This window comes from Haliotis rubra, unplaced genomic scaffold, assembly GCF_003918875.1.
Source record: "Haliotis rubra isolate DU_JTF1 unplaced genomic scaffold, ASM391887v1 Scf1191, whole genome shotgun sequence".
NCBI classification, from domain to species: domain Eukaryota; kingdom Metazoa; phylum Mollusca; class Gastropoda; order Lepetellida; family Haliotidae; genus Haliotis; species Haliotis rubra.
In genome coordinates this window covers 84,457-111,916 of record NW_025765105.1, presented here as the reverse complement: position 1 = coordinate 111,916, position 27,460 = coordinate 84,457, and the positions used below count along the sequence as shown (strand labels likewise).

The 27,460-nt window shown below is 39.0% G+C and overlaps 1 protein-coding gene and 1 long non-coding RNA gene across 2 annotated transcripts in view; both read right to left on the bottom strand.

Moving 5' to 3' along the window:
- Window positions 1–1,709: 1,709 nt before the first annotated feature.
- Window positions 1,710–6,955, bottom strand: LOC124261190. Its single transcript, XR_006894273.1, has 5 exons — window positions 6,775–6,955; window positions 4,658–4,719; window positions 3,259–3,355; window positions 3,046–3,096; window positions 1,710–1,827 (listed from the first exon to the last, which is right to left on the bottom strand). It is a non-coding gene; the product is annotated as an uncharacterized LOC124261190 (long non-coding RNA).
- A 2,966-nt stretch (window positions 6,956–9,921) lies between these two features.
- LOC124261152 (sodium- and chloride-dependent glycine transporter 2-like) overlaps window positions 9,922–27,460 on the bottom strand; it is an 86,720-nt gene continuing 69,181 nt past the window's right edge. The window contains exon 16 of the mRNA XM_046695488.1: window positions 9,922–10,418. Within this exon, the coding sequence (XP_046551444.1) occupies window positions 10,281–10,418 (138 nt within the window). The 3' untranslated portion in view covers window positions 9,922–10,280. The remainder of the gene's footprint in view (window positions 10,419–27,460) is intronic.

Genomic DNA, 27,460 nt, shown 5'->3' with positions numbered 1-27,460 from the left:
TAAACATTTTATACGACGACATTATATCTAATGATTGGCCACTTTACAATACTATTCCCTTAAGATGTACGAACGATACTAGATTACAATGGTTCCAATACAGACTTTTACACCATATCTTGCCAACAAACATTTTTTTTAGAAAAGATAGGATATAAAGACACTAATAATTGTAGTTTTTGCTCCGAAGATATAGAAACAACTATCCACTTATTCTGGTCTTGCAGCAAGGTAAACCATATATGGAAAAAACGTGAGAACTGGCTGCATGCTAAAGCACAAATAAAACTCCAAATTGAAAAGAAACATGTAATGCTTGGTTACCCAAAGAAAAACAATGATCCAATAAATATCATCTTAATTCTCTTCAAGGAACTAATTTTTCGAAATAAGTTTAACAACATTATGCCATCTTTTCAAGTTTTTCAACATAAACTGTTCGAATATTATATGTTAACAAAGCGTTCGTCAATAATTAGTTGTAATATCAATGCTTTCTACACGTTCTGGTCGTCATGTCATGATATATTCTGCTAAAAATATTTGATTGTTCATCATGTATACTGGAATATCATTGTTATTTGTTTGAATAAAATGTTGAAAAATGCAACAAAATAAAAAACTAAAAAATTTTTTATTATGACGTACTAAAATATTATGCTGTGGATAAAGAATATGATGCCACGCATCAGCAAATTCACGTGTTAGTCACCTCATACAACACACATAATACTGCTGGAGACCACTTCTAAACTGGATCTAAGAAAGTATGAAGTCTTTGAAACCCACTTACACAGGCGTTAGTCACCTCATACAACACACATAATGCTGGTGGAGACCACTTCTAAACTGGATCTAAGAAAGTATGAAGTCTTTGAAACCCACTTACACAGGTACGGTTCTGAGTAATCAACACCTTGAGGGACCAACTAGAACCAAAATCAGTCATCTGAATTCAAAGTCAATCCAAGTTATTTCCAAATATAATTCACGATGCATCTTTTGCAGCAATTTTCTGCAGGTGAGCAACTACCTTTTCAGATGTTTGATAGGAATTAAAGTGAGTGAGTTTAGTTTTACGCAGCTTTTAGCAATATTCCAGCAATATCACAATATCACGGCGTGGAACACCAGAAATGGGCTTCACGCATTGTATCTATGTGGGAATCGAACCTGGGTCTTCGGCGTGACGAGCGGACGCTTTAACCACTAGGCTACCCCACCGCCCCGATAGGCATTAGAAGTTGATATGGATGTGAATTTCTTTATTATTTACGCACAACGTTTCTGGGCTAATACTTGCCCCTTCATAATGACGAGTCTTGTCTAACTTTTACTTTCTGTGGACATTTAAGTGAAAAAACAACATCTTTAACATATGTTCATGAACACATCTGAAAGCAAGTAAACACCTCCTTATGATGTTGTAGATGATGGCCGCAACTGACATATGCATCTTTGTATTGTTAAAACTTTTAAATGTTTGGTTATGAATTTTTATGACCACATGGCATAATAATTACCAATTGTCATTGCAATACATGTGTAGTGTCAACTCAGGTACAGAAAAACTGAAGGTTACTCTTATTTGTAGATGAAAGTAGAACTAAATTGTATTTACTTAAAAAAAAAGCTATGAATCTATCATTTTAATGAGACTGATACAATTGAAAAGACATGCCAGGCATTACTTATTATTTGATTAAAGGCTCTCTTTTAGTTTGAACATGCCTTTTGTTCCCACACACCAGAGTTCATTTTATATTTGAATCTGATTCATCTTCTGTGTCCACCTTCGTGTTTCGCAGGTTTCCTTTGTCTCTTCCTCTGAAACTGTAACATTATTGTATGTCAGATGTGGAAACCCGATCTGAGTAATCCTGGTTTAATATGTTGAAATTTGGAGTGGAGCAGACAATGACTTGGCAACTACATGCACTTAAAGTGATCAGCACAACACTATGCTCTATCAGAAACCTGGTTGGTGGGTAAGACTAATTTGATTGGCAGAGGTAATATACAATGCTATAGAAAAAATCTTACCAACACTGTATTGCAAGGTGTTATAGCTTGGACAAGGTGAACTAATATATACATATTGTACCTGCACCATAAATATTTGGTCATATTTGTGAAACTGTGTTATACATCAACTTAGATACATGAACTCAGTGAATGTTTTTTATGCTTGTTAAAAAAGGAAACAATCAGTTTCAATGAGATAATGATAGCATTCACAAGTTAATTTTCTTTAGGCAGTACAAACTTGAATCCAAATCACAAATTGTGAGAAAGCATGTAAACATGTTATAAACTACTGTAAGTGGTTTCAGTCGGCCATTGGCTAAGTATCCATTTAAGAAGAGGTACAACTGGGTATAATTTGAGATTTTGACCACTGCACATTTGGTCATCTTGGTATATTTGAGATATTAACCACTGCACATTTGGTCATCTTGGTATATTTCAGATATTAACCACTGCACATTTGGTCATCTTGGTATGGCTCGGGAGTTTCTTTTGTTTAAACAGACATTACATATCCACTTTTGTTCTATTCCCAATTTCTGGTGTCCCCCGCCATGATATTGCTGGAATATTGCTAAAAGCGACGTAAAACCAAACTCAGTCAGTTTTTTTTCTATTCTGCGCCAAGATATAGCGTGTTGCATCATTACACTGTTACAAAACAACACATTTATGTTTCTTTAACAGTGTTTCAACACTGATCTCATTTCGATGGTTCTGAGCCAGTGCAATAAATATGCAGTTACCCGCCCTTCTTGTTCACAATTTCAAGATCATAAAATGAGGCCTCGAGCTCCATTTCGTTTAAAGTTTGTACCTTCTTGTGCCTTCCATATACATTTTCATAAATATTCTTCAGTTCATGTACACATGTAGTATTTATCAACTGAGACAATGACCCATTTCAGAAATGAAGCCAAATGAGAAACTGACACAACCTCATACTTAGCATTTGCATACCAATTATTATTCATCTTGAGTTTATCAGTCCCATATATTATATCCATCAGCTAATACCTTTCTTGGCTTCATCGCCTCTGCTCTTGTTTGGAGTCTGTTCTCCCTTTCCTGAAAAGTAGAAACATATATCACCAAGTGCAAACATGTTCTTTAGCATAAAGGAATGCTTTACATTAGGCTTATTTAGAAGTTTAAAATATTACCTCAGAGAATGTTTCAAAAAGGATAAATGCTCAATGAAGTGCTAAAATTTATAGAAGTATACATTACCTTTTCAATTCTGCATTCATGCTGAAGTGAGAAGTGTCTCAAATTGTAATACCCTTTTTGTCATGTGTTTCTCCTTCTCTTGCATCTGGCAATGAGTCTGTTCGAACAATACACGTGAAAAATATTATATTTTGCCTACTTTGAAATTACCTCTTTCAGTTAGGTACTATACTCATTCAAAGAAATATGGGAACACCTGTCATTTTGGTAGTGTTGACGTAGTAATTGTGCGTAGTTTTGTGCGGATATATCGTCATCCATTTGTGTCAAGATCGTTTAGTTGAGAGTCAAAATCGGGTTTCAGTCGACTTGCAGAAATAACAATAAAGAATTGGTAGGTGTCATGAGTGGTGCTCGATGGGCCAATCATCCATGATTATGTTTACATTAAGTTTTAACCGATTGCATGCGATGGTAGCATCGCGAGCGGCAAAACAGTCGTGTGGGGTGCATCGAAGTGTCCGGCCTTGTCATAATGTATTGTACTGTGAAGCATTTCGAGTCGGGGGTCATCTCAAAAAAATATTTTAAAAAGAATTTAATCCTCGCAAAGACACGAGGGTCTGTGGGCTAGATGTGCAGAGTGTGTCAGAAACAGAGGTAGACACACTCACTGCTGATCTGCAAATGAAACTGTGACTTTGCAAACTGACCCTTCGTCATTCTGTTCAATTGTTTTATGCTATACATTGCATGATGTTCTAAAGAACTGTCATATTCATGGAATAAATGCTAAAGTATCGTATTACATTAGTTGTGCTTTGATATCAATAGGCGTTCTTAACTTATCAACAAAAAGTAAATGAGTGTTCCAATGATCTTTGAATGAGTATATATACCATTCATACCTGTGCTGACCATGAACATGATTATAAACAGTGATGATTTCATTTACCACGAAGTTACCATCAACCAATGTTCATCCTTTGATATAAAAATTAGTCGAGTGCACGTTTATGTTATTATAATTCTATTTATGTCATAATTCTATTTTTCTCATATTTGAAATCAGTGACAATAACACATTCTTTTAATAAAACAGGTATTTGATACAATCATTCATATAACCTTGGGAGCGTTAAGATACAACATAAATACACTTTGTCAAACTGCATTTCGATCTTAGCTTTTGCTCAAAGATTAACAAGAGGGCACGGTAATCTACATCCTTTTCCCTTTTAAATGGTGCATAAAATCAAGTGTAAAACCAAGAGAATACACCATTAATCCTGAAGCATATGAGCACAAGTGATATAATAATGACTACACCGAAACCTTTCACTTTCTCCCTTCTCCCTTCCCTGAACACTGACTTGACTCGCTTCCCAGCAACATCACGAACAGCCAGGTGTACGGGTTGCACGTGCACAAGTGCCGACAAAGCTATTGATTCATTTACCTGTGCTGTGCCGTCTCCATCCTTTCCCGTACACCTGGCTGTCCCTTTCTTTGCACTCCTCCCTCGCAACAAATAATGAACTGTGTAAATATTTTAATGATAGTTTGTTAAACAACTTTTTATTTTTAGGACATACATGTACTTTCTGAAAAAAATAACAGAGTTGTTCTGATGCTTTGATTATGATCAGTGTTTCATTGAGTATTATATGTTTATTAGTTTTCGAGTTAGATTGCAATTCATCGGTCCGCTTTTGAGCCAAACGGACTATATGTATTTAGTCATTACATCGACAGCATGTATGTCTGAGACATGGACAATATAAAGCCATTTTAAGGACGCTTCAGTAAAAATACTTTGAATGTGTGAAATGGTTACTGAATTAACAAACCTTATTTCAATTATATATTCTTGTTACACACACCTTTTTTGTTTGTTTGACCATAAATCAATAAAATACGGCTTCAAACAAATCACATTCACATGTGCATGCAACTTAGCCGAACAACAATGCATGGCTGAATCCAGCAGAATGAGTCGGCGTAAGTTTGGCGTAACTTGAGTGTGTAGAAAGGAAATTTCTCCCCACTACATTTCTGAAACCATGAAGTTTCTACCTGATGCGGGGCTGTGAGGTAGTCTTGTGGTTAAAGCGTTCGCTTGTCACGCCGAAAACCAAGGTTCGATCCCCCACATGGGTACATTGTGTGAGGCCAATTTCTGGTGTTCCTATATTGCTATAATATTGCTAAAAGTGGCGTAAATCGAAACTCACTCACTCACTTTTACCTGATACATGCATCTCCCGAGTAGGAGACTCCCCACTAAAGATAACACTGAAGAAATGAATCATACGTAAAATTTCAATCTCGGACAATTAAATGAAATGTTGCCATGTGCAACAGAACACCATCCATATTCAAAGTAGATCCTGGTGTTGCCCCATTGGTGTTTTTTACATCACAAGTGTCAAATCTGCTTCATTAGCAAATTTGGGACATAACAGTTGCCTGTCACCCTGCTTATTAACAAACTCCTGTGTGGCTTCCTAAGAATTTCCAGTATAATACTGGTTTATCAATATTCTTATATTTTGGGATCCTGAACCCCACAACGCTGTGGATATGACATAATGAAGTCAAACCTTAGGAATCACTATTTCCCTGTCCCCATCAATAATCTCCAGTCTGTAATCTCCATGGACAGGGTTGTGGATTTCTTTCAAAGATAAATCAAACTTCTTCATTTTCTTACAGAAATGATAAAATTTGACAGTCTAGCTTTTCTCGGGAATGTCACCTCTGAGGCAGTCGTGATTGTCATTTGAAATGACACCAATTCTTTTCTTTCTTGAAGGCTGTGTCTGACATGCATCCGGAGAGCGGAAGATCGCGGGTTCGATCCCCGACCGCGTCATACCAAAAGACGTTAAAATATGGTACTTGTTGGTCCCTGCCCGGCGCTCGGCATTACTGGGTACAACAAGGACTGGTCGGCTCGGAGTCAGTATAATGTGTCTGAGTGGGGTATTCATGCTTTACTGCGGCATGGTATCTCAGTGGGCTAGCACTATAAAACCAGCTTCAGTCTGGGCTAGTACAAGCAGCCGCACATACACATACACACGCATGCACGTCGTCATATGAGCGAAATATTCTCAAGCACGACGTAAAACCCAATTTCACCTCACCTCATATGTTTGTTTGTTTTGCAGTTTTTTTTGTTATTAAACACCACACTCAGCAATATTTAAGCTATATGGTGGAGGTCTGTGAATAATCTGGTAATAAATAATGTCATGTTGAATTTACCATTCTTCTTTATCTCACATCATGTGATTAATGTTAATAATGTTACAAAATATATTGAATATGAACGTGATTCATCTTACAAAAGTTATGCAACAAAAGTATACAGTACAAAAGATACAGACGCGCATCCACATTTATTGACATATACATGACCCATATCCGGCTTAGCCAGGGATGAGAAAAAATACATTTTGAGTACAAAAGACATTATATTCAATAACTGTCAATAATTGCGCGTACGTTCTGCTTATGTGTAGCACATGCAACAGCTGTGGCTATGTTTGGGGTTTCTCCCTAATGACCTACCTGTTTAGATAATCGTGGTCCAGCCCATCTGTAAAGAATCCCACTAACTGGTGCTCTATTGTGGCACCATTCCCTTCTCTACCGAAACCCGTGTAAGCCTCGTCAGCTAAGTTTAACAGTCGCTCTGCGACTCTCACCATGTTTCTGTGTCATGGCTCTCAACAACATGAATGCATGCTGTGCGTCTGTCACTTCAGCAAATCGTCTAGTTAACTCATGTTTTATCTCCGGCCACGTTGCCTGTTCATGATCGTGATGAATACAATCGCTGATTGCCCCTGAACTCGACTGGTACGCCACCAGTTATATTCTGTCTTGACCTGAATTAGTTAATACCGCATATTTTTCTGTACGTTTCATCCATTCTTTGAATTTTGTTGGTTCCCCCTCAAATGGTTTAATAACTTGAGCTATACCCTGAGCACCTAACATCGTGGACAGGTTTGCTAACTGCCCCGACATCTGCCCTGCCAGTCCGGTCAACAAGTCACTTAACTCCTGGCTTGCCATTACAAAGACTGTAAAGTGTGCAGAGTTTAGTGAAGAAATATTTAACGGTTTTTAAGTTCTGCTCCGGAACAGGTGGAAGAGCGCGGACAGACCAGCAGAAAGGCAAGTCAAGGACAAGGAGGGACGGGCACTATCAGTCAATCAAGTTCATCTGCAATCAAGTGTCAGCCTGACTTATCCGCCTTCCCCTGTCGGACTCTGTAAACTGTGCGTAACCTGCGTGTAAACTGTGTGTAAATTGCGTGTAAACTGAGTGTAAACTGCGTGTAAATGTGTGTAAACTGCGTGGGGGGCGGGATCGAGCCGGGATCGAGCCCACCTGTGACCGAGTGTAAAAACCTTGGAGTCAACTTTGTGTGCAGACACTTTCAGTGTTGTACAGTACACAGCCCTGTGCACTTAAAAGAACCCACGAATCCGTTGGTATATGACCAGATGGTGGCCACATGAATACGTGCAAACACCTAGCAACGTGCAGTAATCTTGGACAAAGTACTGTGACTATATGTCCCAGTCCACCCAGCTGTGAATGGGTACCTCGTAAGGATGGAAAAGCTGCAATAACTCGGTGACATCCCTGCTCCGCAGGGAGTTGAGATTTGATAATAAAATGTGCCGTTAAGATTGACATCCAATGTTCGAGGGAGAAAATACCATCGCCTTGAGCATGCACTAGTGCTTGGATATTTAAATATCCAATAATAATAATAATACACCGCGTGTAAACTGTGTGTAAATTGTTCACCCTGCCTCACATAGTTGTCATGTGAGAGTAAAAGCACCCATTCTTGGAACGCCAATCCACCTTTCAAGAACGCCGGGAATATATCTGTGTCAATAAGCTGAAGGTAAATGGCACAAGACATAAATGAGCCCAGTAAAACCGGTGTTATATTTCTCATGTTTGCCCGAAGTTCCAGCGCGACACACCGATCGAATGGCATCAGGAGGGATGCCTTAAATTTCTAATTGGCAACTTTAAGTTAACAATCAATTTCTTCCTTTTATTATCACAGTTATTACAAAGTCGACATGTTTTGGCTATGGTATTACAGCAACAATCATCAGCACATCACCACAGTAGAGCGGGACGGACGTAGCTTTCAACAGTTTACTGGAAAGGATTGTGTCACTTTCGCTAACGTTTAGCATCATCATGGCTCACAAGGTCTGTTACCGGTCTGAAATGACATGCCTACAGTATTCGTGGTGAAGTAGGTGTTTGTTTGTTGCCTGCCTGTTGCCAAAATAGAACTAATGCCATGCTACGGTATATTCTGTATCTAAATGCGCGCATTTAGAAGCCGAAGCGGCTGTAAAATCTCAATAATTTGGAGGACATATCGAGTGAACGCAGCGTTGAACACTATTCCAGCTGCGTGTCGACTTCATCTGGAAGGAACGCTTGAGTGATACAGGTGTTAGACGTTCACCAGATTACCGAAACCCACGAACATGGGTATGGCGCAGATATACCTAGACACATAATCAGGACTGATGAGGATCCGAACCCACGATCATAGGTTTCTGGTATGCCCAAGGGACGTAACTCTGCCATGGACATTAAGCACCTTGGACGACTGGGTCATCCGAGCCCGGGAAGATTACTAGTGTACGGTACGTAAAAGTGTACGGTACATTGTCCGTCACACTGCTGTCCGGGTTCGATTCCCCACATGGGTGCAATGTGTGAAGCCCATTTCTGGTGTCCCCCGCCGTAATATTGTTGGAATATTGCTAACAGCGGCCTAAATCTAAACTCACTCAAACCCAAGATCATGGTTTCTCGCAATCCCAAGGGACGTAACTCTGTAATGGACATAAAGCACCTTAGACGACTGGGTTACCTTAGCCGTTGTCCGGGTTCGATTCTCCACATGAATACTGTGTGAAGTGCTTTTGTAGTGTACCCCGCCGTGATATTGCTAAATGCCATACTCACCATCATCACTGGGTGAACAAGGGAGCATAATTAACCGTGTGATTTAGCTATAATAACTTGTTAACACATAATTGCATCAACCGTGCATATGGGACACGCTGGAGAACATTCTAAACAAATGACATATCGCACGCAAATAAGGGCATGGTAAGATTTTATTTGGATTTATGGTTTACATTATACAAATTGCTGCAAGCATAAAACAAAGAAAACACAAAGCTGAGATCATCAAAGAGCATCACGAAGAAGAAAGGTGCGTCCGTCAAGTTTATAGATTCTCGTAACTTGCATGTATGAAACATCGATGAAAGAAAAAGACATTGAATAAATACTTTACAAATAAAACGTTTGTAATAGAGAAGCAGAAACAATATCAACTCCCAGGCAATTATCAGGAGTAATTGGATTGAAATTTGTACTCAAAACGTAAACGTATGCAAGTACGTTTATGTGGGAAGACTGACTGACTGACTGACTGAGTTTGGTTTTACGCCGCTTTTAGCAATATTTCAGCAACATCACGGCGGGGGACACCAGAAATGGGCTTCACACATTGTAGCCATGTGGGGATTCGAACCCGGGTCTTCGGCGTGTTATGTGGGTAGAACTTCAGTATGTTTTATGCTGGTAATCATGCAGTGGTTACTTGATTCCATTCACTATGATTTAACGATGATGCATCTGGGGAATACTGACATGCTGGAGACCGGCACACATCAGAATATAGTAAATGTAAACTATACTACAGGTATCAACAAACCCACATTTTGACGAACGACCCTGATCATGGCTTCACGGGTCAACGACAAGAGTATAGTGAATGCATAATGCCATTGAGAAAGTGGTCAAACGTAACTTTGCCCAAAAATAGAAGTGTTGCTTGTCCGACGCCGCAATGCCCGTGCGTGTAAACAAATCAGACAATCCGATCGAAGTATTATGGACTGAAGGTAGACTTTGCCAGTCTGAGCAGATACTCCGATGCAGGCAAAACGTGAACTTGGGCACAAACTGGTGACTCCTTCTTGCCTTAAATGTCACAAACTGAGGTTATCTACCCTTTCCAGGAAATCGACGATTTGAAGGCACTTTTGAGAGTGGAAGATCTTCTGTGTTTCTTGATGTACTCTGTACGGTGAGATGGTTCAGATGGACCCCATGTGTCATCAGGTTTCAGGGACATCTTGATCCTCTGAAATAAATCCAATAACATAAACACTCCGCCCGAAACATTGCCCCAAAAGTCCTTTTAAAACTAGAAGCTTTACACAAATCCTTTCGCATAGCATGACACAGTCAACTAGCTACTGACGACCGTACTTACAGTATTGCATGCACATCTAAGAGACTGTCATGGACCTGTTACCAGAGTCTTGAATGTCATAGACTATTTAACCAAGAGTCAACAGGCATATGCTGAAGTAAGGTATTACTTCCAGATGAAACAATGACGGCTGTATTTGCTAATTCTTAAACTGATCCTGAATTTGACGAATTGATGAAAGACATCTTGTCTCTTCAGTCCAACTTGACATAAACAAATAACACATTTCATTTCCAAAAGCACTAACGACAGAATGACAGATTACTACGCCCATAACGACCACGCTTATCACGATCTGGCTGATATAAAGAAACGTTTTAGTCCCGGCTACTTGTAGCATACTTTAGTCGAAATGCTCACAATGAACTACGGTTATAACGAACTAAATTAGCTTCCCTCTGAGTTCGTTATAACCCTAGGTTAATGTATGTATCACCATTCAAATGTTTACGAAGTAACCGCAGATCTAGAGCGGTAATGAGAAGACATGTGTCAACCAAGTCAGCGAGCCTGACCACCCGATCCCGTTAGCCGCATCTTACATGTACGACAAACATGGGTTGCTGAAGACCAATTTTAATAATTGTTTGTTGTTTAACGCCAATGTTCAAATGTACACAAGTCTGAGTGAAATAATACCAATAAGTGTTGACCAATTTATAAATAAACTACCAGAAATATGTACATCATGGATTTCTATGTTGTATACTTTTATTTTTCATTGACAACGTTGATACCTTTAAACCGAATTACCTGAAAAACACCTCCTTTCCCACGGTAAATAGCGAGGAACATCATTATGATCACAGGCATCAGGGGAAGGGAAGCGATTATCCATCCTATTACAGTCGAGTAATAAGGATACACATATTCTCCATATGTTGGTGATTTATACTGGGCGAAGGTGAAAACCATAGTCATCTGAAAAATGAAATACGTTTTATTAGCATATATCATACGCTTTAAAATATATAGCATGTTTAGTTTGTTTGTAAATATATTCTCTATAAACATACTAAATATTTTTGAATACTGTTTTCATAAAAGAATCTGGATTTCCTACTTTGACTTTTCATTATGTTTCTTTAAAGTCTATAAATTGCATTAAGTCATTAAAAATCACTTACTTAATAACATTATATACTGAGTCAAAAAAGAAACTTCACAAAATGTAATTTGAAAAATAATGAATAATTTTTCTCTGATGATACATCTATGTATCCGAAATGGGATCCCTATCTTTCGACTCTAGAAAAACGTTAGCAAAACCCACTCAAACCCATCCATTCGTCGTGCAAATGACGTTAGTACCAAATCAGGTTTTGCACGTGCAGTCGATCACGTGATCTTCGCATCGAAGTTTTCTTCATATGCACGTGTTTGCATTGGCCTCAAGAATTGAAAAAACACTTTTAAACCACAGTTCTAACGGTACTTGAAATGCCACGATTGTCAAATGTGCAACGTGAACGTGCCGTTGGCATGTTGCAAGCGGGAAGATCAGTTATTGACATCGCAAGAGCAATGGGATGCAGCCGTCGTACTGTGTATGACTTGCGAGGTCGTCTACAACAAACTGGCACCACTTCTGATCGCCCAAGGTCGGGTCGTCCACGTGTGACGTCACGAGCAGAAGACCGTCAAATCGTCCTACGTCACCTACGTGACAGATTTCTGCCGGCTACACGAACCAGGGCTGAGATGTTTAGAGGTCGACTGTCCTCACAGACCATTCGAAATCGGTTGCGGGCTGCCAGTCTCCATTCTCGAAGTCCATATCGTGGGCCAATATTGACGCCGTTTCATCAACGTCAACGTCTGCTTCGGGCCCAACGTCACCTCCGATGGACCCAGAGAGACTGGAATCGAGTCGTCTTTAGCGATGAATCCAGGTTTACCCCCAGATTCGCGGACGGCAGGCATAGAGTTTCGAGACGACGTCGTGAACGGTATGCCCAATGTTGTGAACAGGAAGTCGACAGATTCGGGGGGCGGAAGTTGCATGGTGTGGGGTGCTTTCTGTGGGAACAACCGTTCCCGACTTCTGGTCATCCGTGGAAACCTTACAGCTGCTGCTTACCGCGACCGAGTGCTCACCCCTGAACTCGTTCCTTTCATGGCGGCTCATGGCCCAGGTCTACAGTTCCAGCATGATAATGCTCGGCCGCATACCGCGATGTTGCCACGAAATTTCCTTCAAAACGCTGGAATCAACGTCATGGACTGGCCATCGAGGTCCCCTGACCTTAATCCAATAGAGCACGTTTGGGATGCACTTGGGAGAAGGCTTCGTGGTCTTAGGAACCAACCTCAGAATTTGCAGGAACTTGGCGCTGCCTTGCAAGAGCAATGGCGCAGAATCCCCAACCACGTGTTCACAAGCATCAGGCAGTCGATGAGGAGACGGTGTTTGGCAGTGGTGAATGCGCGGGGCGGCCATACACGATATTGAACTGAGAAATTTCGCATTTTGATTCTTGTGACTTGACATTCTGTATACCCATGTTTTGGAACGGCGGTGTAGCCTAATGGAACTGATTATGGCACTGTCAGTGTATCGAGTACATCACACAGATCTCAGCAATGAAATAATAACAATTTCACCATCTTACCATCTCTTGTTCTTTTATAGTACCCTGAAGAAAGAATGTGAAGTTTCTTTTTGAACACGAAGGCTCAAAAGCTCACTCGAGACGAGAAGGTACGTATTTCGCTGTGTGCAATGTTCAGCCTCCGACTCTGTCATTACTCATTTTGTAAAGAGACCTCAGCAAATCTTCCCAGGGCTTTGAGACAGGCATGGATTTGTTTCAGGTGGACAGTTGACTTGCCTTTGCGTGCGTTTATGATAGTGCCATCGTTTGGGCAGGAAAAGCTTTCCTATTTGCGAACGCTTGGTATCTTATAGTGATAGCTAAATATAACTTTGTACTTGGAATCTTAAAATGGTACACAAACTATCTATAGCATCTATTTCTTATGTTATGGAAATGAAATTGTTGCTTGTATATATCCCCTGAGGTCATAAAGAGGCGATTCCATGAAAGACGTTGATACCTACCAGGAGCATAGCTGGTGTAATGTAACACCATGTGATCTTGAAGAATAGGGGTGCTGGTCTGCCAATCATCAGTTGAATGTCGCCACTGAAACGGTCAATACCTAAAAAGATAGACACAATATTAGAATAGTTCTCGACAAATGGTAGTTGAGAGATTAACATCTGAGCTCGTAATTCACTTGCTTCTACTACTTCAACGACTGTTAACAGCGCGCTGTCCGTAAGAAACGTTATATTTGCAGAAGGCGTAGCAATCCTTACCACAAAACGTCGATGACGCATTTATCAATGTTCAAAATGTGAAACATCTTTGGGGTTTTCAATATGTTTACATTGGGCCAAATGCCTACTGTCTTTGAGAAAATTATATATTATAATATTAACAGTTTTATATTGTCCTGGCACACTGCTGGGATATTAGATGGAGCTTTGGCCAGATATATACAGTTAATAAATGAAGTGGTGTTTTAAAACCATAGGATGTGCGCCACCAACGCCTATCGAACAGTCCTTACCATACAACCATGACACCATGATACATTCCAGCAACGCAGCGAATGTTATGAAAAGCGCCACAATGTACCAGTCTACAAGCTGGAACACATATATTCCACCCTGAAATTAAACATCAAAATATTAACAAGCAAAAACTCGGATGATTCTGGCTCTCTGTCTGACATATCACCTCGGTGCAAATTACAGTGGTAAACTGAACACCATGAATTAGTCTAAAGTTGAAATCGCATAGCAATGATTAAGTCAAGATATATTAAACGGTACTTTGTTTGTCTGCATGCATGCCATGTAGAACAGGATGCTGTACTGATGCAACGTATCAGGGTCCTTAAAATAACGGAAAGAGGACATGCCAGTCAAAATTTATTTTATAAAATATCTTAAGAATGAGAACTATAAGACTCATTGACATTAATGTTTGTTGTTGATATCTGTGAATATAACACTTTAAATACACTTAGGCATACACACATACGCACGCACGCACGCACGCATGCCAGCACACACACCTCAGTGGTCATTACAAGTCCAAGAAGAAATGACACCAGGCAGTAGACAGCAGCGATTGGTATTCTCCATTTCAACTAGGCTGTGGTATTCATCCAAGATTGCCGTCATGAAAGTTTCAACGTGCGAGAACTTAAAAAAACCAACATGATGACAAATCAATGTAAATATTTGAATAAGCAATTCACATACCCCATGGGCATGGTTTGATCATTGTCACAAGAATCTCACTTTTTACGTAAATTATTCTTACCTCAACACGATTCCAAGATGTCTGGTTAAGCCATGCTTGTTGTTATTTAATTATTATTCTTTGAATGCAAAATATATTACGATAATCTTCAAAATACCTAGTCTGCAAACTACATTTAACAATCAACCCTGATCAGTTGGCACTTGCAGTTGGCACAACTATCTTGCTCTGGAACATATGGTCATATGCGCAAGATATAATGTAAGGGATCTTGCATCGTAAATTTATCAAACGTGTGAGGATGCAAAATCTCGAAAACACGAGATTAGGTCCAGTTTAGCCCGTCTATCAAGCCCCTTTCGCGAAAACGTCCCTAACAGTATTCCACAAATTCAACTTTTCTCATTGCAGTTTCTTCTGTAGACTTAGAAGACACCATGGTTCTTGAATTCTGCTCAATTCGTACCCAACTAATCCCTGGGCAAATTTAGTTAAACGTGAAATATCATATTTATGAAAGTAGTGTTTGAAGTATTTTCCACAACAGATGAAGCAAATATCAGCAAAAGCAATTTGTAGCATTGGTACATTCTAACCAGAGAATCCATCGCCAATAGGATGATCATGACAAAGAAGATAAAACTCCACAACTGTGGAACCGGAAGATGAGCCAGGGCTTCTGGGTAAATAACAAAGCCCAATCCAGGTCCTGCAAATAAAGAAATTTAGAACAAAGCATGTATCAACTGTAGAATACATATTACATATAAGCATGCAGTGTTATGTTCTGGTGCATAATCATAAAATGTGGAGTCCTGATATTTGTCCTTTATGTACATCGGATCTTTTGTCGCTCAGCAGCTCTTCAGTTGCAATAAAAATTAAGCGTAGTCACAGGCGCCACACAACGGCAGTATCTGTGTCATCATAAAGCGTATGACTTAACAGTTAGTGACAATAGAAGAAGTAAAACGTAGTCATTGGCGACACACCACGGCAGCATCTGTGTCATCATGAAGTGTATGACTTAACAGTTAGTGACAATAGAAGAAGTAAAACGTAGTCATAGGCGACACACCACGGCAGCATCTGTGTCATCATGAAGTGTATGACTTAACAGTTAGTGACAATAGAAGAAGTAAAACGTAGTCAAAGGCGACACACAACAGCAGCATCTGTGTCATCATAAAACCTATGAGTGAGTGTGAGTGAGTTAATATTTAACGTCACATCGGCAATATCTCAGCCATTCGTGACGGAAACAATTTATACAATATAAAGAGAAAACGTTTTGAAGATTAAAACCTGTCGACGATGGACAGTAAAAATACTAGAGAATCACAGATATGAATAAAACTAGCGAGCAAAGCTAAAACATGTCAATTAAAGAGGACAATACAGGATAAATCACGGACTATAGATCGCCAACAACTGAAGGTAGATCACCATACTAGGAACCATGGGGACTTACATTACTTTTGCTACCTGCATGGACCCTAGCTGGATTTACACCATCCCTTCAGCTGTTGGCGATTGTAGGAAAATGTAGCCGGCAGTTTTGGGACTTACGTACCCTCTCAGGAGGACAATAATTTTACAGTACTTTAACCCCTTTGAGGGTAAAGCCACTAACAATCTAAGTTACTAATCTAAATTACCAATCTTTAAAATATGTCTATTTACAAAACACATTAATCAGAATTCATCAAACAAATCAATTTCTTTTAAAAAACCAATAATTAAATGAAAATTAACATTTGTAAAAAGATCCTTCATTGTTTTTACATTGAAATATTTATCCCTTATGATGGAGAACTCAACACAGTCAAGCAGGACATGCTTGACCGTGGTTCTCTCATCACAAGGGATACAAAACGGAGGATCCTCACCTTTCAATAGGTAAGCATGAGTATATCTTGTGTGCCCAATAAGACATCGTCGTATGATGACCTCTTCAAATCTGGACTGACAACCCAAGTAAGTGTAACCGATATAGGGTTTATTTCATGTAATTCATTGATACCTACTTGGCTGTCCCGCTTCTTTTGCATCAGATCACGGATATAAGATCTAATAGCAGCTTTGTAATCAGAGTATGGGATCAGAAGTGGTGTCACAGATTTGTTGAGTGCTGCCTTAGCAGCAAGATCGGCCATTGTGTTCCCAGAAATGCCAACGTGGCTGGGTAACAAACAAAAGACGATGTCGCATTGGCCAGTAGCAAGCTCATTATACAATTCAATAATTTCTAATAAAAGTGGATGTCTACAAGAAATATTTTTAATAGCCTGAAGACACGAAAGAGAATCGGAAAAGATTATGTATTGTTTATATTTACGGTGTTTATTAATATATTTAAGAGCTGTTAATATGGCGTTAGCTTCTGCTGTGAAAATAGAGCTGTTATTTGGTAGTCGAGAAGATATTGTTCGGGATCCAATGACAGTGGCACAAGCAACTGCGCCACCATCCTTGGATCCATCTGTAAATAAGGATTTGTATGTATTATATTTAGTTTTTAATTGGTTATATTCTTGTTTATATTGTAATTCATTAGTTTCTGCTTTCTTAAACTTTGTCAGTGTGAGGTCAACTTTTGGTCTCACTAATTGCCAAGGAGGAGAAGAAAGAAGACGGGAAGGAGCTATATTGTCCAGCTCAATGCCAGCAGCAGAAATGAATGGTTGAATTCTAAGCCCAAGAGGCGGAACAAGAGAAGACTTTTTGTTGTACAAATCCTCATAGAGAGGATTAAAGACACAATTAAAAGCAGGGTTAAACTCGTTAGAATATAGTTTGGTAATATATTGTAAAGATAATTTTATACGGCGTTTGGTAAGAGAAGGCTCATCTGCCTCAACATAGAGACTGTCAACAGGAGATGTTCTGAATGACACAAGACAAAGTCTCAGACCTTGGTGGTGGACAGAATCTAAAAGTTTTAAGTTGCTTTTGCAGGCTCCACCATATACGATGGAGCCATAATCAATTTTAGATCGTACCAATGATCTGTATAAATGAAGGAGGGTAGTCTGATCCCCTCCCCACTTAGAACTTGAAAAAACCTTTACCAAATCTAGTGCCTTCAGGCATTTAGCTTTAAGGGATTTGATGTGTGGCAAGAAACTTAAATGAGAATCAAAAATTAGACGCAAGAACTTGGCCTCCTTTACAACTTTGATGGGAGTGCCATTTAAAGATAGTTCTGGGTCCTTATGCGGCTTATATTTTCTACAAAAGTGTAGACAATTAGTTTTGATTTAGAAAATTTAAAGCCGTTTTCAAGACACCATGTATTTATTTTATTTAAACACAACTGCAATTGCCGTTCAGTAGTATGCATATTTTTACCACGACAAGAAATATTAAAATCATTCACAAAAAGTGACCGATCAACTGAATCATGTAAAACGTTTGCTAAACTGTTGATTTTAATACTGAATAAAGTGACAGACAAAATACTTCCCTGGGGAACACCCTGGTCCTGTTTATAATGATCAGACAGGGTTGAGCCCACGCGGACTTGAAATTGTCTGTCGGTAAAAACTCGGATATAAACTTAGGCAAACGGCCCCGTAAACCAAAATCATGTAGATCTTTTAAAATGCCGTATTTCCATGTAGTGTCATGAGCTTTTTCTAAATCAAAAAGATTGACACTGCATGTTGCTTGTTTGGAATGGCATTCTTAACGAATGACTCCATTCGAACTAAATGGTCAATGGTACTGCGATTTTTACCAAAACCACATTGAATATCTGTGATCAAATTATTTGATTCTAAGTACCATGTTAGTCTGCTATTGACCATGCGTTCCATGGTTTTGCAAATGCAGCTAGTCAAGGATATGGGCCTATAATTAGAGGGATCTGTATGATCACGTCCAGGTTTGGGTATGGGTACAACTATGGCATCACGCCAGGATGATGGGAATTTACCAGATGTCCAAATTTCATCAAAGATACTCAACAGCGTCTCTAAAGATGATTCAGGTAAATGCTTCAGGACTTGATAATGTATACCATCAGCTCCTGTAGCAGTATTATGAGCTTGTTCAAGAGCAGTATGTAGCTCATGGATAGAAAAGATTTCGTTATAATCTTCCCGTTATCCGAATGAAAATTTATGTGTTTCGTCTCCTACTGTTTTTGGTAATTTTGAAATTTAGGAACATAGTTAGACGAGGAAGAATGGTTGGAAAGTGTTTCACCCAGTTTATTTGCGATATCAGACTTGTCAGTTAACAATTTATCTCCAGTTTTGAGATGGTGTATACTTGATTTGGTACCCTTACCTTTAATTTTCTGGATCATGTTCCATACCTTTGACATTGGCGTTCGAGAAGTTATCTTTGAAACATAATTTTGCCAAGACTGGCGTTTATGTTGTTTAAAGGTACGCCGCGCTTTAGCATTTAGAATTTTATATTTATTTAGATTATGGACCATGGGATGGCGACGGACATAATGTTCGGCCTTCTTCCGAGCCTTCCTAGCTTGTTTGCAATCAGCTGTAAACCATGGTTTACGTACGTGAGGATTTGGAGAGGACTTCGGAATACAATCTTCAGCTATTTTGGGAAGGTCAGCAGAGAAACATTTCATAGGGTCAGTAGCATCAATAAAAACATCAGGTGTTAGTTTATTCCTACAAAGAGTTCCATACAAACGCCAGTTTGCCTTAGTGAAATTCCATCTTGATGATGGAGGAACATCAGATGGAGATACAGATGTAAGTACTGTAGGGAAGTGGTCACTTCCGCACAGGTCATCGTGAACTGACCACTCAAATTCACTCAGTAAATTGAAATGCACAACTGACAAGTCCAGACAAGAGTAAGTGCCAGTTCTGGGATGAAGATAAGTGTGAGAACCATCATTAAAAATGCATAAATCATTGTTTGAGAAAAACTCCTCTACGATTTTACCCTTTGTATTGATGTTATTACTACCCCAAAGCGGGTTATGGCCAATTAAATCTCCCATGATGACACAGGGCTTTGGTAGCTGGTCATATAATGCTTGAAGATCAACCTGTCTGAGACAAAACGAAGGTGGAATATATAAAGAACACAGGGTAAAAACGATATTTAGGGTTACTCGTACAGCAACAGCCTGGAGAGAGGTATTTAGAGGAACAGGGCTGTGAATGACGCCCTGCCTCACCATAACAGAAGATCCTCCAGAAGCTTTATCACCTGGAGGAGAGAAGTGATGGTATGAGTTATAATATCTCAAGTCAAAATTATCTGTAACTTTAAGGAAAGTTTCCTGTAAGCAAAAGGCTGATGGTTTTAGATCTTATATTAATAGCTGAAGATCATTAAAGTTATTACGAAGTCCTCTACAATTCCATTGAATTAAATTAGCGGAGGAAGTCATGGTGGTTCAGTGGGTGATTGAGCACGGGGAGAAGGTCCTCTTCGCTGATCTGGCAGCAATGGAGTGACCTCCATGTCCAGAGGTTCAAAGGTGTTGTGAACCTCTATAGGGACGAATAAATGAGGAGCCACTTCTAAGTGTTTAAGTGCCCTAATTTCTTTCTTTTTGAGTTGTTTCCGTTCTTTGTTCTTGAGACGTTTAGGTTTGGTTACCAGTGCTGTCTGGGTTTCAGGGTCTGAAAGAACTTGAGGTGCTGGCAAATTCTTGGAGTCTGATGGAGTGTCAGACAATGCTGGAAGCGGATGGTCTGCTTCAATATCAGTATCTGTCTGAGTGGCAGCACCATTTCTGGTACCAGAAACACTGTACAAAACAGTTTGGTCGTCTGAGACCCAGGTTATTGCAGTTTGACAGCCCTGACCAACCTTTGGGCAAGGAGTAGAAACAGCTGCTGCGTACGTATTTGTAGAAGACATGCGACTATTAACTGGTAATAATTTCTTTGCTTCATTGAAGGGTATATTGTTGGTGTGCTTCAATTTCAAAATTTGTGTTTGTCCTTCATATGCTGGACATAATTTGATTTCATTTGTGCAGTTGACCTTTTCATGTGTCCCATTTTGATATGGCAAAGGGGTTAAGCTTCAAAGGTTGTCCATCAATTCCCTCCACAACCAAAAAGCGTTTCCAGGAATCAATACTGACTGCGGTAGAATCATCATCAGAAGATGACAAAGCATCTGTTTCAATATGTCGCCTTTTAGTTTTTGATCGAGAACCAGTTAGATTTTGGGTAGCCATAATGAAAAATGGATATTCGACAACCTTGCTCCCCACCCACCATGGAGTGTCAACAAGAACGGTGTCGAAGTGGAAACCTTCATCGGCGATGGTAGTGACGTCATGTTTGTGACGATACAATTTGTGACAACAGTGGTAGGCATCAATACATTATACATTCTGCTGCATAGGAAAGTTATGAGAAAAACTTTTGAATGAAGCTTGGGTTTCAAAAACCTAAAAAAACATCTGTTCTGTTCTCAATGATTCATTCTGATAGACCGCCTCCGTGGTGTAATTGTTAGAGCGTCTGCCCGGAGAACGGAAGGTCGCGGGTTCGATCCCCGACCGCGTCAAACCAAAAGACGTTAAAATATGGTACTTGTTGGTCCCTGCCTGGCGCTCGGCATTAATGGGTACAACAAGGACTTGTCGGCTCGGAGTCAGTATAATGTGTCTGAGTGGGGTATTCATGCTTCACTGCGGCATGGCATCTCAGTGGGCTAGCACTATAAAACCAGCTTCAGTCTGGGCTAGTACAAGCAGCCGCACATACACATACACACGCATGCACGTCGTCATATGAGCGAAATATTCTCAAGCATGACGTAAAACCCAATTTCACCTCACCTCACCTCATTCTGATAGACATTCACGAACGACAAAAGAATACATCTTCACCTGACTTTCGTATTCCATTTATGTTGTTAAACATTTACAAAATGAGAAAGAATATATGTTCGTTAACTTATTAACATAAGTAACATATTTTCAGGCGTTTTATCATGATTGGTAGTTTATTACATAAAACAATATGCTTTTCTGCATAGTATGTGTTTATACTATACATTGCATAGATCAATCACACTGAGTAGTAAGACGATGGGGGTACAGGACCACTTCCCCTCATGGTGTCCTATCGGTCCAATTCAGCTCCCAGCAGCCCCTAAAAATGCTGGTCTATGAGCGGAGACATCGTTTGATGTCCTCCGTATTGAAGGGTGTCAGCCATTGATTAATTATTTTTATTATTTATTCATTTCACAATGGACGGGGTCTAAATAACGATGCAATAACAACTGGCGGTTATTTCGAACGCTGCTTAGAGGTAATTGATATACCACCGCTTAATCCTTTCTCAATAAACAGGTGCATATCGTAATCCGTCAAAAGTTCCAATTCCACGCATGTCTTTTTTAACAAGGCATCCCAAGATAGACCTGGGCTTTAGAAATAGCATGCTGGGTCTAGACCATACTGTTTCAAACACGTTTTTCTGAAGATTTTGAATACATCGGCGAGCAGCAACACGTTCGTTTTCAAGTACAGGTTGTGATAATCACCTAAATTCTCACAGCCGAGTTTATCCCACACTCGAATGCATGTAATCGTCTTCGCTTGTTTCTAAGAGACTATAAAACGATTCTATGGGAGGCTATTGCGTTTCCCAAGAGAAATCGTCCATGTATTCATACGGATAGACACACTTCTGACGGTACTCATTGTCAGCTATATAGTTGGAAAGAGCGTACAAAATAGGTGCGAAAATAAACGGTAAACATAGACCTCTTATTGTTAAAATGTCACAATGGGATGACAAGATGCAAGTTATTGGGATGAGAGACTGTCTCCGAGATATGGGATATGGTGTGGCAAATGATATGACCTCCTACCAGCGGGAAGAACTGGGTAGGTTAAGATCGGAAAATCCCGATAAACATTTTTACTATAAAGGAAATAGAATTTTGGAAAGTGCGAGGCGTCAGACCACATCTGATACGCAACTAGGTAGACGTGAAAGTAGTGAGAGACCAGATCTCAACAGGGAGACCCGATCTGATAGTCAGTCTCCTACTGGTTCCGACACACTGGGGAATGTGTCTTGGAAATCAAACAGGAGAAGCAAGAGGAAAGGGCAGAGAGGCTTGAATAGAAACATTAGTGAGACAGATAGGGATGATGATATGCCGATTGATGGAGTGGGAGAGTCGTTAAGAGTTAGTAGGAAAGAACCTGACATTAGAAAACTCCGTGAGAGGAATAGAACAGGGAGAAAGAATAACAAGGAGAGATAGGGGTGTGGTCAGGGCCTATGTGATTCTACGGCACTTCGTTCAACACATTGTATACATAGTTGTGTAAATACTTGTAAAAAAGTTAATTTTGTACTCTGGAATGTGTCCGGACTTTTATCAAAGCTTAATGATCATGACTGTATTCAGTTTATATTATCACATGAAATCATCGGATTGACTGAAACATGGATGAAGAGTTCTGATCTGAAATCAGTTTTTGCTGAAGGATGCTGAGAAAATATCTGCAAAAATACTATATCCCAATACGTAAAATGTATTGAGGTGTTTGAAAGCTGTATATTTGTATTGTTTGATAAACTCCTGTTTAATGTTAATAAGGATATATTATACACTTGTGTGTATGTACATCCTGAACGATCACTGTGGTATAATACTACAGAAATACAATGTAATAATGGCATCATTATCTTTCAAGAAAGATTTGATATACTTATGAAGTACACTGACGTATATTTATGTATCGGTGGAGATTTTAAGGCCAGAACTGGTACAAATTCTGATTTTATAGGGAATGATATTTTGAAGTACACAGAAGGTACCGATAATAGATCATGTGAGCTTTTATCGGATGTTTCTACAATGAAAAGGTATTCAGTAGACAAATGTGTAAATCGTTTTGGAAAATGTTTACTTGATCTATGCGCAGTCTTAAACATTTATATAATGAATGGAAGATGTGATGGCGATCAGGGTGTGGGTGATTTTACATTCATTGGACATAATGGGGCAAGCTTGATTGATTATGTAATATGTTCCCCGGAGCTCTTTCAACACTGTGAAACGTTTAATGTACTTTCTCGTGCAGAATCATCGCACCTTCCACTTGTTTTATCTTTACAAGCTCCTCACACTTGTGCTTGTGTTGGTTCGGACGAGGATAATTCAAATATTTTCTCTTCCAGGTTTATATGGGATACAGCTAAGAAACAATCATTTGTAGAGAATTTACATTTTGATACTGTACAAGGCATATTCGAAAAATCTCTCGTTGTTGCATTTACAAATATTAATGACAGTATAGATTACATGTGTAAAGGATTATGTGCGGCAGCAGATGGAATGCAACGACGAGTTGGTAATAAACGTAAAACTAGTTAACCTTGGTTTGACGCTGAATGTGAATTTAAAAAGAAAGAAAGGTGCAGGACTTTGAATAAATTCAGAAAAGATAAGGAACCCGTTTCCCTCCACGAATACGTGGATGCTAGAAATAAGTATAATGCAGTTTGTAAAGTTAAAAAAGAACAATATCATGAACACAAACTTCGCTTATTAGAAGAGTCACTTGAAAATCCTATACGTTTTTGGGAAGTAATAAAAAAATTAAAATCCAACTTTACAGAAAATACTATTCCAAGTCATGAGTGGTACGACCACTTCAAAACTTTATTTAATGTTTCAGACCCTGAGAAAGAAGATAATGGTAACGTGTTCATGCCCTTCTTTGATTTTATCATGAACAATGATGTTGAAGATGAAATTACAACTGATATTCTAGATGCACCAATTTCAGAGTTTGAAATAAGAGAAAGTATACGACATCTGAAGAATGACAAATCTGCAGGAATAGACAATATTATACCAGAGTTTTTCAAGAACGCGGAAGATGTGCTTATGCCTTACCTACTAGTAATATTTAACATTATGCTCGAAAATGCAGCCTTCCCAGAAGCATGGGATACCGGTAATATCATTCCACTGTTTAAGGGTGGGGATCAAAAATTAGCAAATAATTACCGCAGTATCACATTACTTAGTATTTTAGTAAAGTTTTCTTGTATATCATTAATAAAAAACTCGTTTTCTGGGCTGATTCGAAAGAAAAAATTCACGAATCACAAGCGGGCTTTAGAGAGGGCTACTCCACCACTGACAATATGTTCATTCTCCAAAGCCTTGCACAGCGTTATATCTCACGTAAAGGTGGTAAATTTTATGTTTTATTTGTAGATTTTGCCAAGGCATTCGACTCGGTGTATGGGAACAAATTATGGAAGCTACTCACCCAGAACGGCTTGAGTAGCAAAATGGGAAAACTATTATGTAATATATATAACAATGTGAAAGCATGTGTGCGTAACAATGGTGTTATGTCATCAACATTTGATTGCAATGTCGGTGTACGCCAAGGCTGTATACTAAGCCCATTTCTGTTCATTTTCTTTATAAATGAATTAGCGTCAGTTATGTATCAAAATTGTACAGATGGTATTCAGTTGCACCTGGACATTGTTAAGGCATTTTTGTTATTGTTTGCTGATGATGTCATCGTGTTCTCAAGTACAGTGAAGGCTCTACAAAAACAAATTATCTTGCTGGAAAGCCATTGCCGTGAATTTAAGCTTGATGTAAATGCAAATAAAACAAAGGTTGTTGTCTTTAAGAATGGCGTTTAATTGTCCAAATCAGAAAAATGGCTTTATAACGGAGACTACTTAGAAGTTGTTAAAGGATATAAATATCTAGGGGTCCATTTTGCCAATACGTTATCATGGTATCATCATGGTAATAGTGCTGCTTTACAGGGACGAAAGGTTTTTATGGGCATTTACAGTAATTTAAAGAAATTGGGCAATGTAAATTTCAAAACATATTTCAAAATATTTGATACAAAAATTAAAACATATACAAACAATTCTCCCCTTTCCTGACGCAAAAACGTAGTGTACTGAGACCAACACTCTACCATCCCACTACAAAGCCTGCTGTGAATGGCACAGTGAATTTAAGCTATATATAATCTTGCATTTCACATACACCTCCCGCTTGGTTTATAAACAAAGCAATTACACCCTCATAGAATGTGCGCTGCAATCGTTTTCAGAGTTATTTACCGCTATTGTATGTTAGACAGCATAGTAATGTAGTGTTCGTGCTGTTGCCAAGGCTATGTTTTAGACTAAGGTTGACAAACGTTGCCGAGCTTCTCAACCTAGGCTATTTTTGGCTACCGAACGTTGCCGAGCTGCTCCATAGATAGAAACTTTTTTATTAACGGAAACTTACGAACTTTAATTATGTTATCTCAGAATAGACCACTAAAACTAAAACTATGCTGTGAGAGCCTCGGTAGCTCAGTCTGGATGACTGGGTTAGGCTGGATTAACACTACGTCCTATTTCTCTGCGTTGCGTCATGCGTTGCGTCGGAAAAAACGCAAGCAGTACTTTTTTCATTTACACAATACACTATGTGCAAATATTGCATGCGTTGCGATCTGATGCGATTAAGATAGGTAGGCCTCCTATTTTGGACGCAACGCAAATGAACTCGCATGAGGAATTCCCCTGATGACGTCATTCCAATAAGGTATTTCCCCAACACGTTGACAATCAGGTAAGATTATTTTCTCATCTTTCGATAAAAATACGCGATTCCAACTGCAGAGAAGCTGTGTTTCTGATGAGATATTATCTACAATGTGTTTCTGATGAGATATTATCTACAATGTGTTTCTGATGAGATATTATCTACAATGTGTTTCTGATGAGATATTATCTACAATGTGTTTCTGATGAGATATTATCTACAATGTGTTTCTGCGCCTGTCTGTATATAACATACAATAATATGACAAACATTTGATAACTCATTCATTCTCAGAACAAGCAGAATGACTGGAAAAAGAGGTCAACGGACTTCCGTCGATACGGAACAATTAATATCCCTTGTTGAACAAAACAGCACGCTGTACGATAAGAGATCCAGAAACTACAGAGATGTGGATGTAATCAATAACATATGGACATCTATATCCAAGATCCTTGGTGTCAGCGTTTCATAAGGTAACTTTTTTCCCTCAGGTTTATGTTAGTATTCATGAAAACCCCTAAAACCTTGGACAGCTCTCGATATTCTAGCATAATGTTATAGGTTGCAAGATACGTATCATATTATCAGTCATTGTAAAACACATTGTAACATAATTACAAACAAATTGTGTTTGTTTATGCTCTTTTATTGTTTACCAACTCCGTGTGTTTTAATTGCAGCCAGGACTTGTTGGAGGAGCATTAAAGACACGTACATAAGAAAATGAAGGGAACTAAGAGAAAGAAAAAAAGTGGCTCAGGAAGAGATGGTATTAAGGAACCAAAATGGCCTTGGTATAAAATGTTGGGCTTTCTAGATGAATACATGGATGATGACAAGTAAGTTCGCATTTTACTTCCAAAATATCAAACAACATGATTGTGAAAAACAAGATGACAAGTAACTTCGCATTCTACTTCAAAAATATCAAACAACATGATTGTGAAAAATTAACAATTGTGTTTTTCATGCAATGGTTGGCTATTTGATATCAAGCAGAAGGTTTTAATGTTTAAAACAAACACTTGTTTTCTACGTATACAGCACAGTGAGCAACATGCCAAG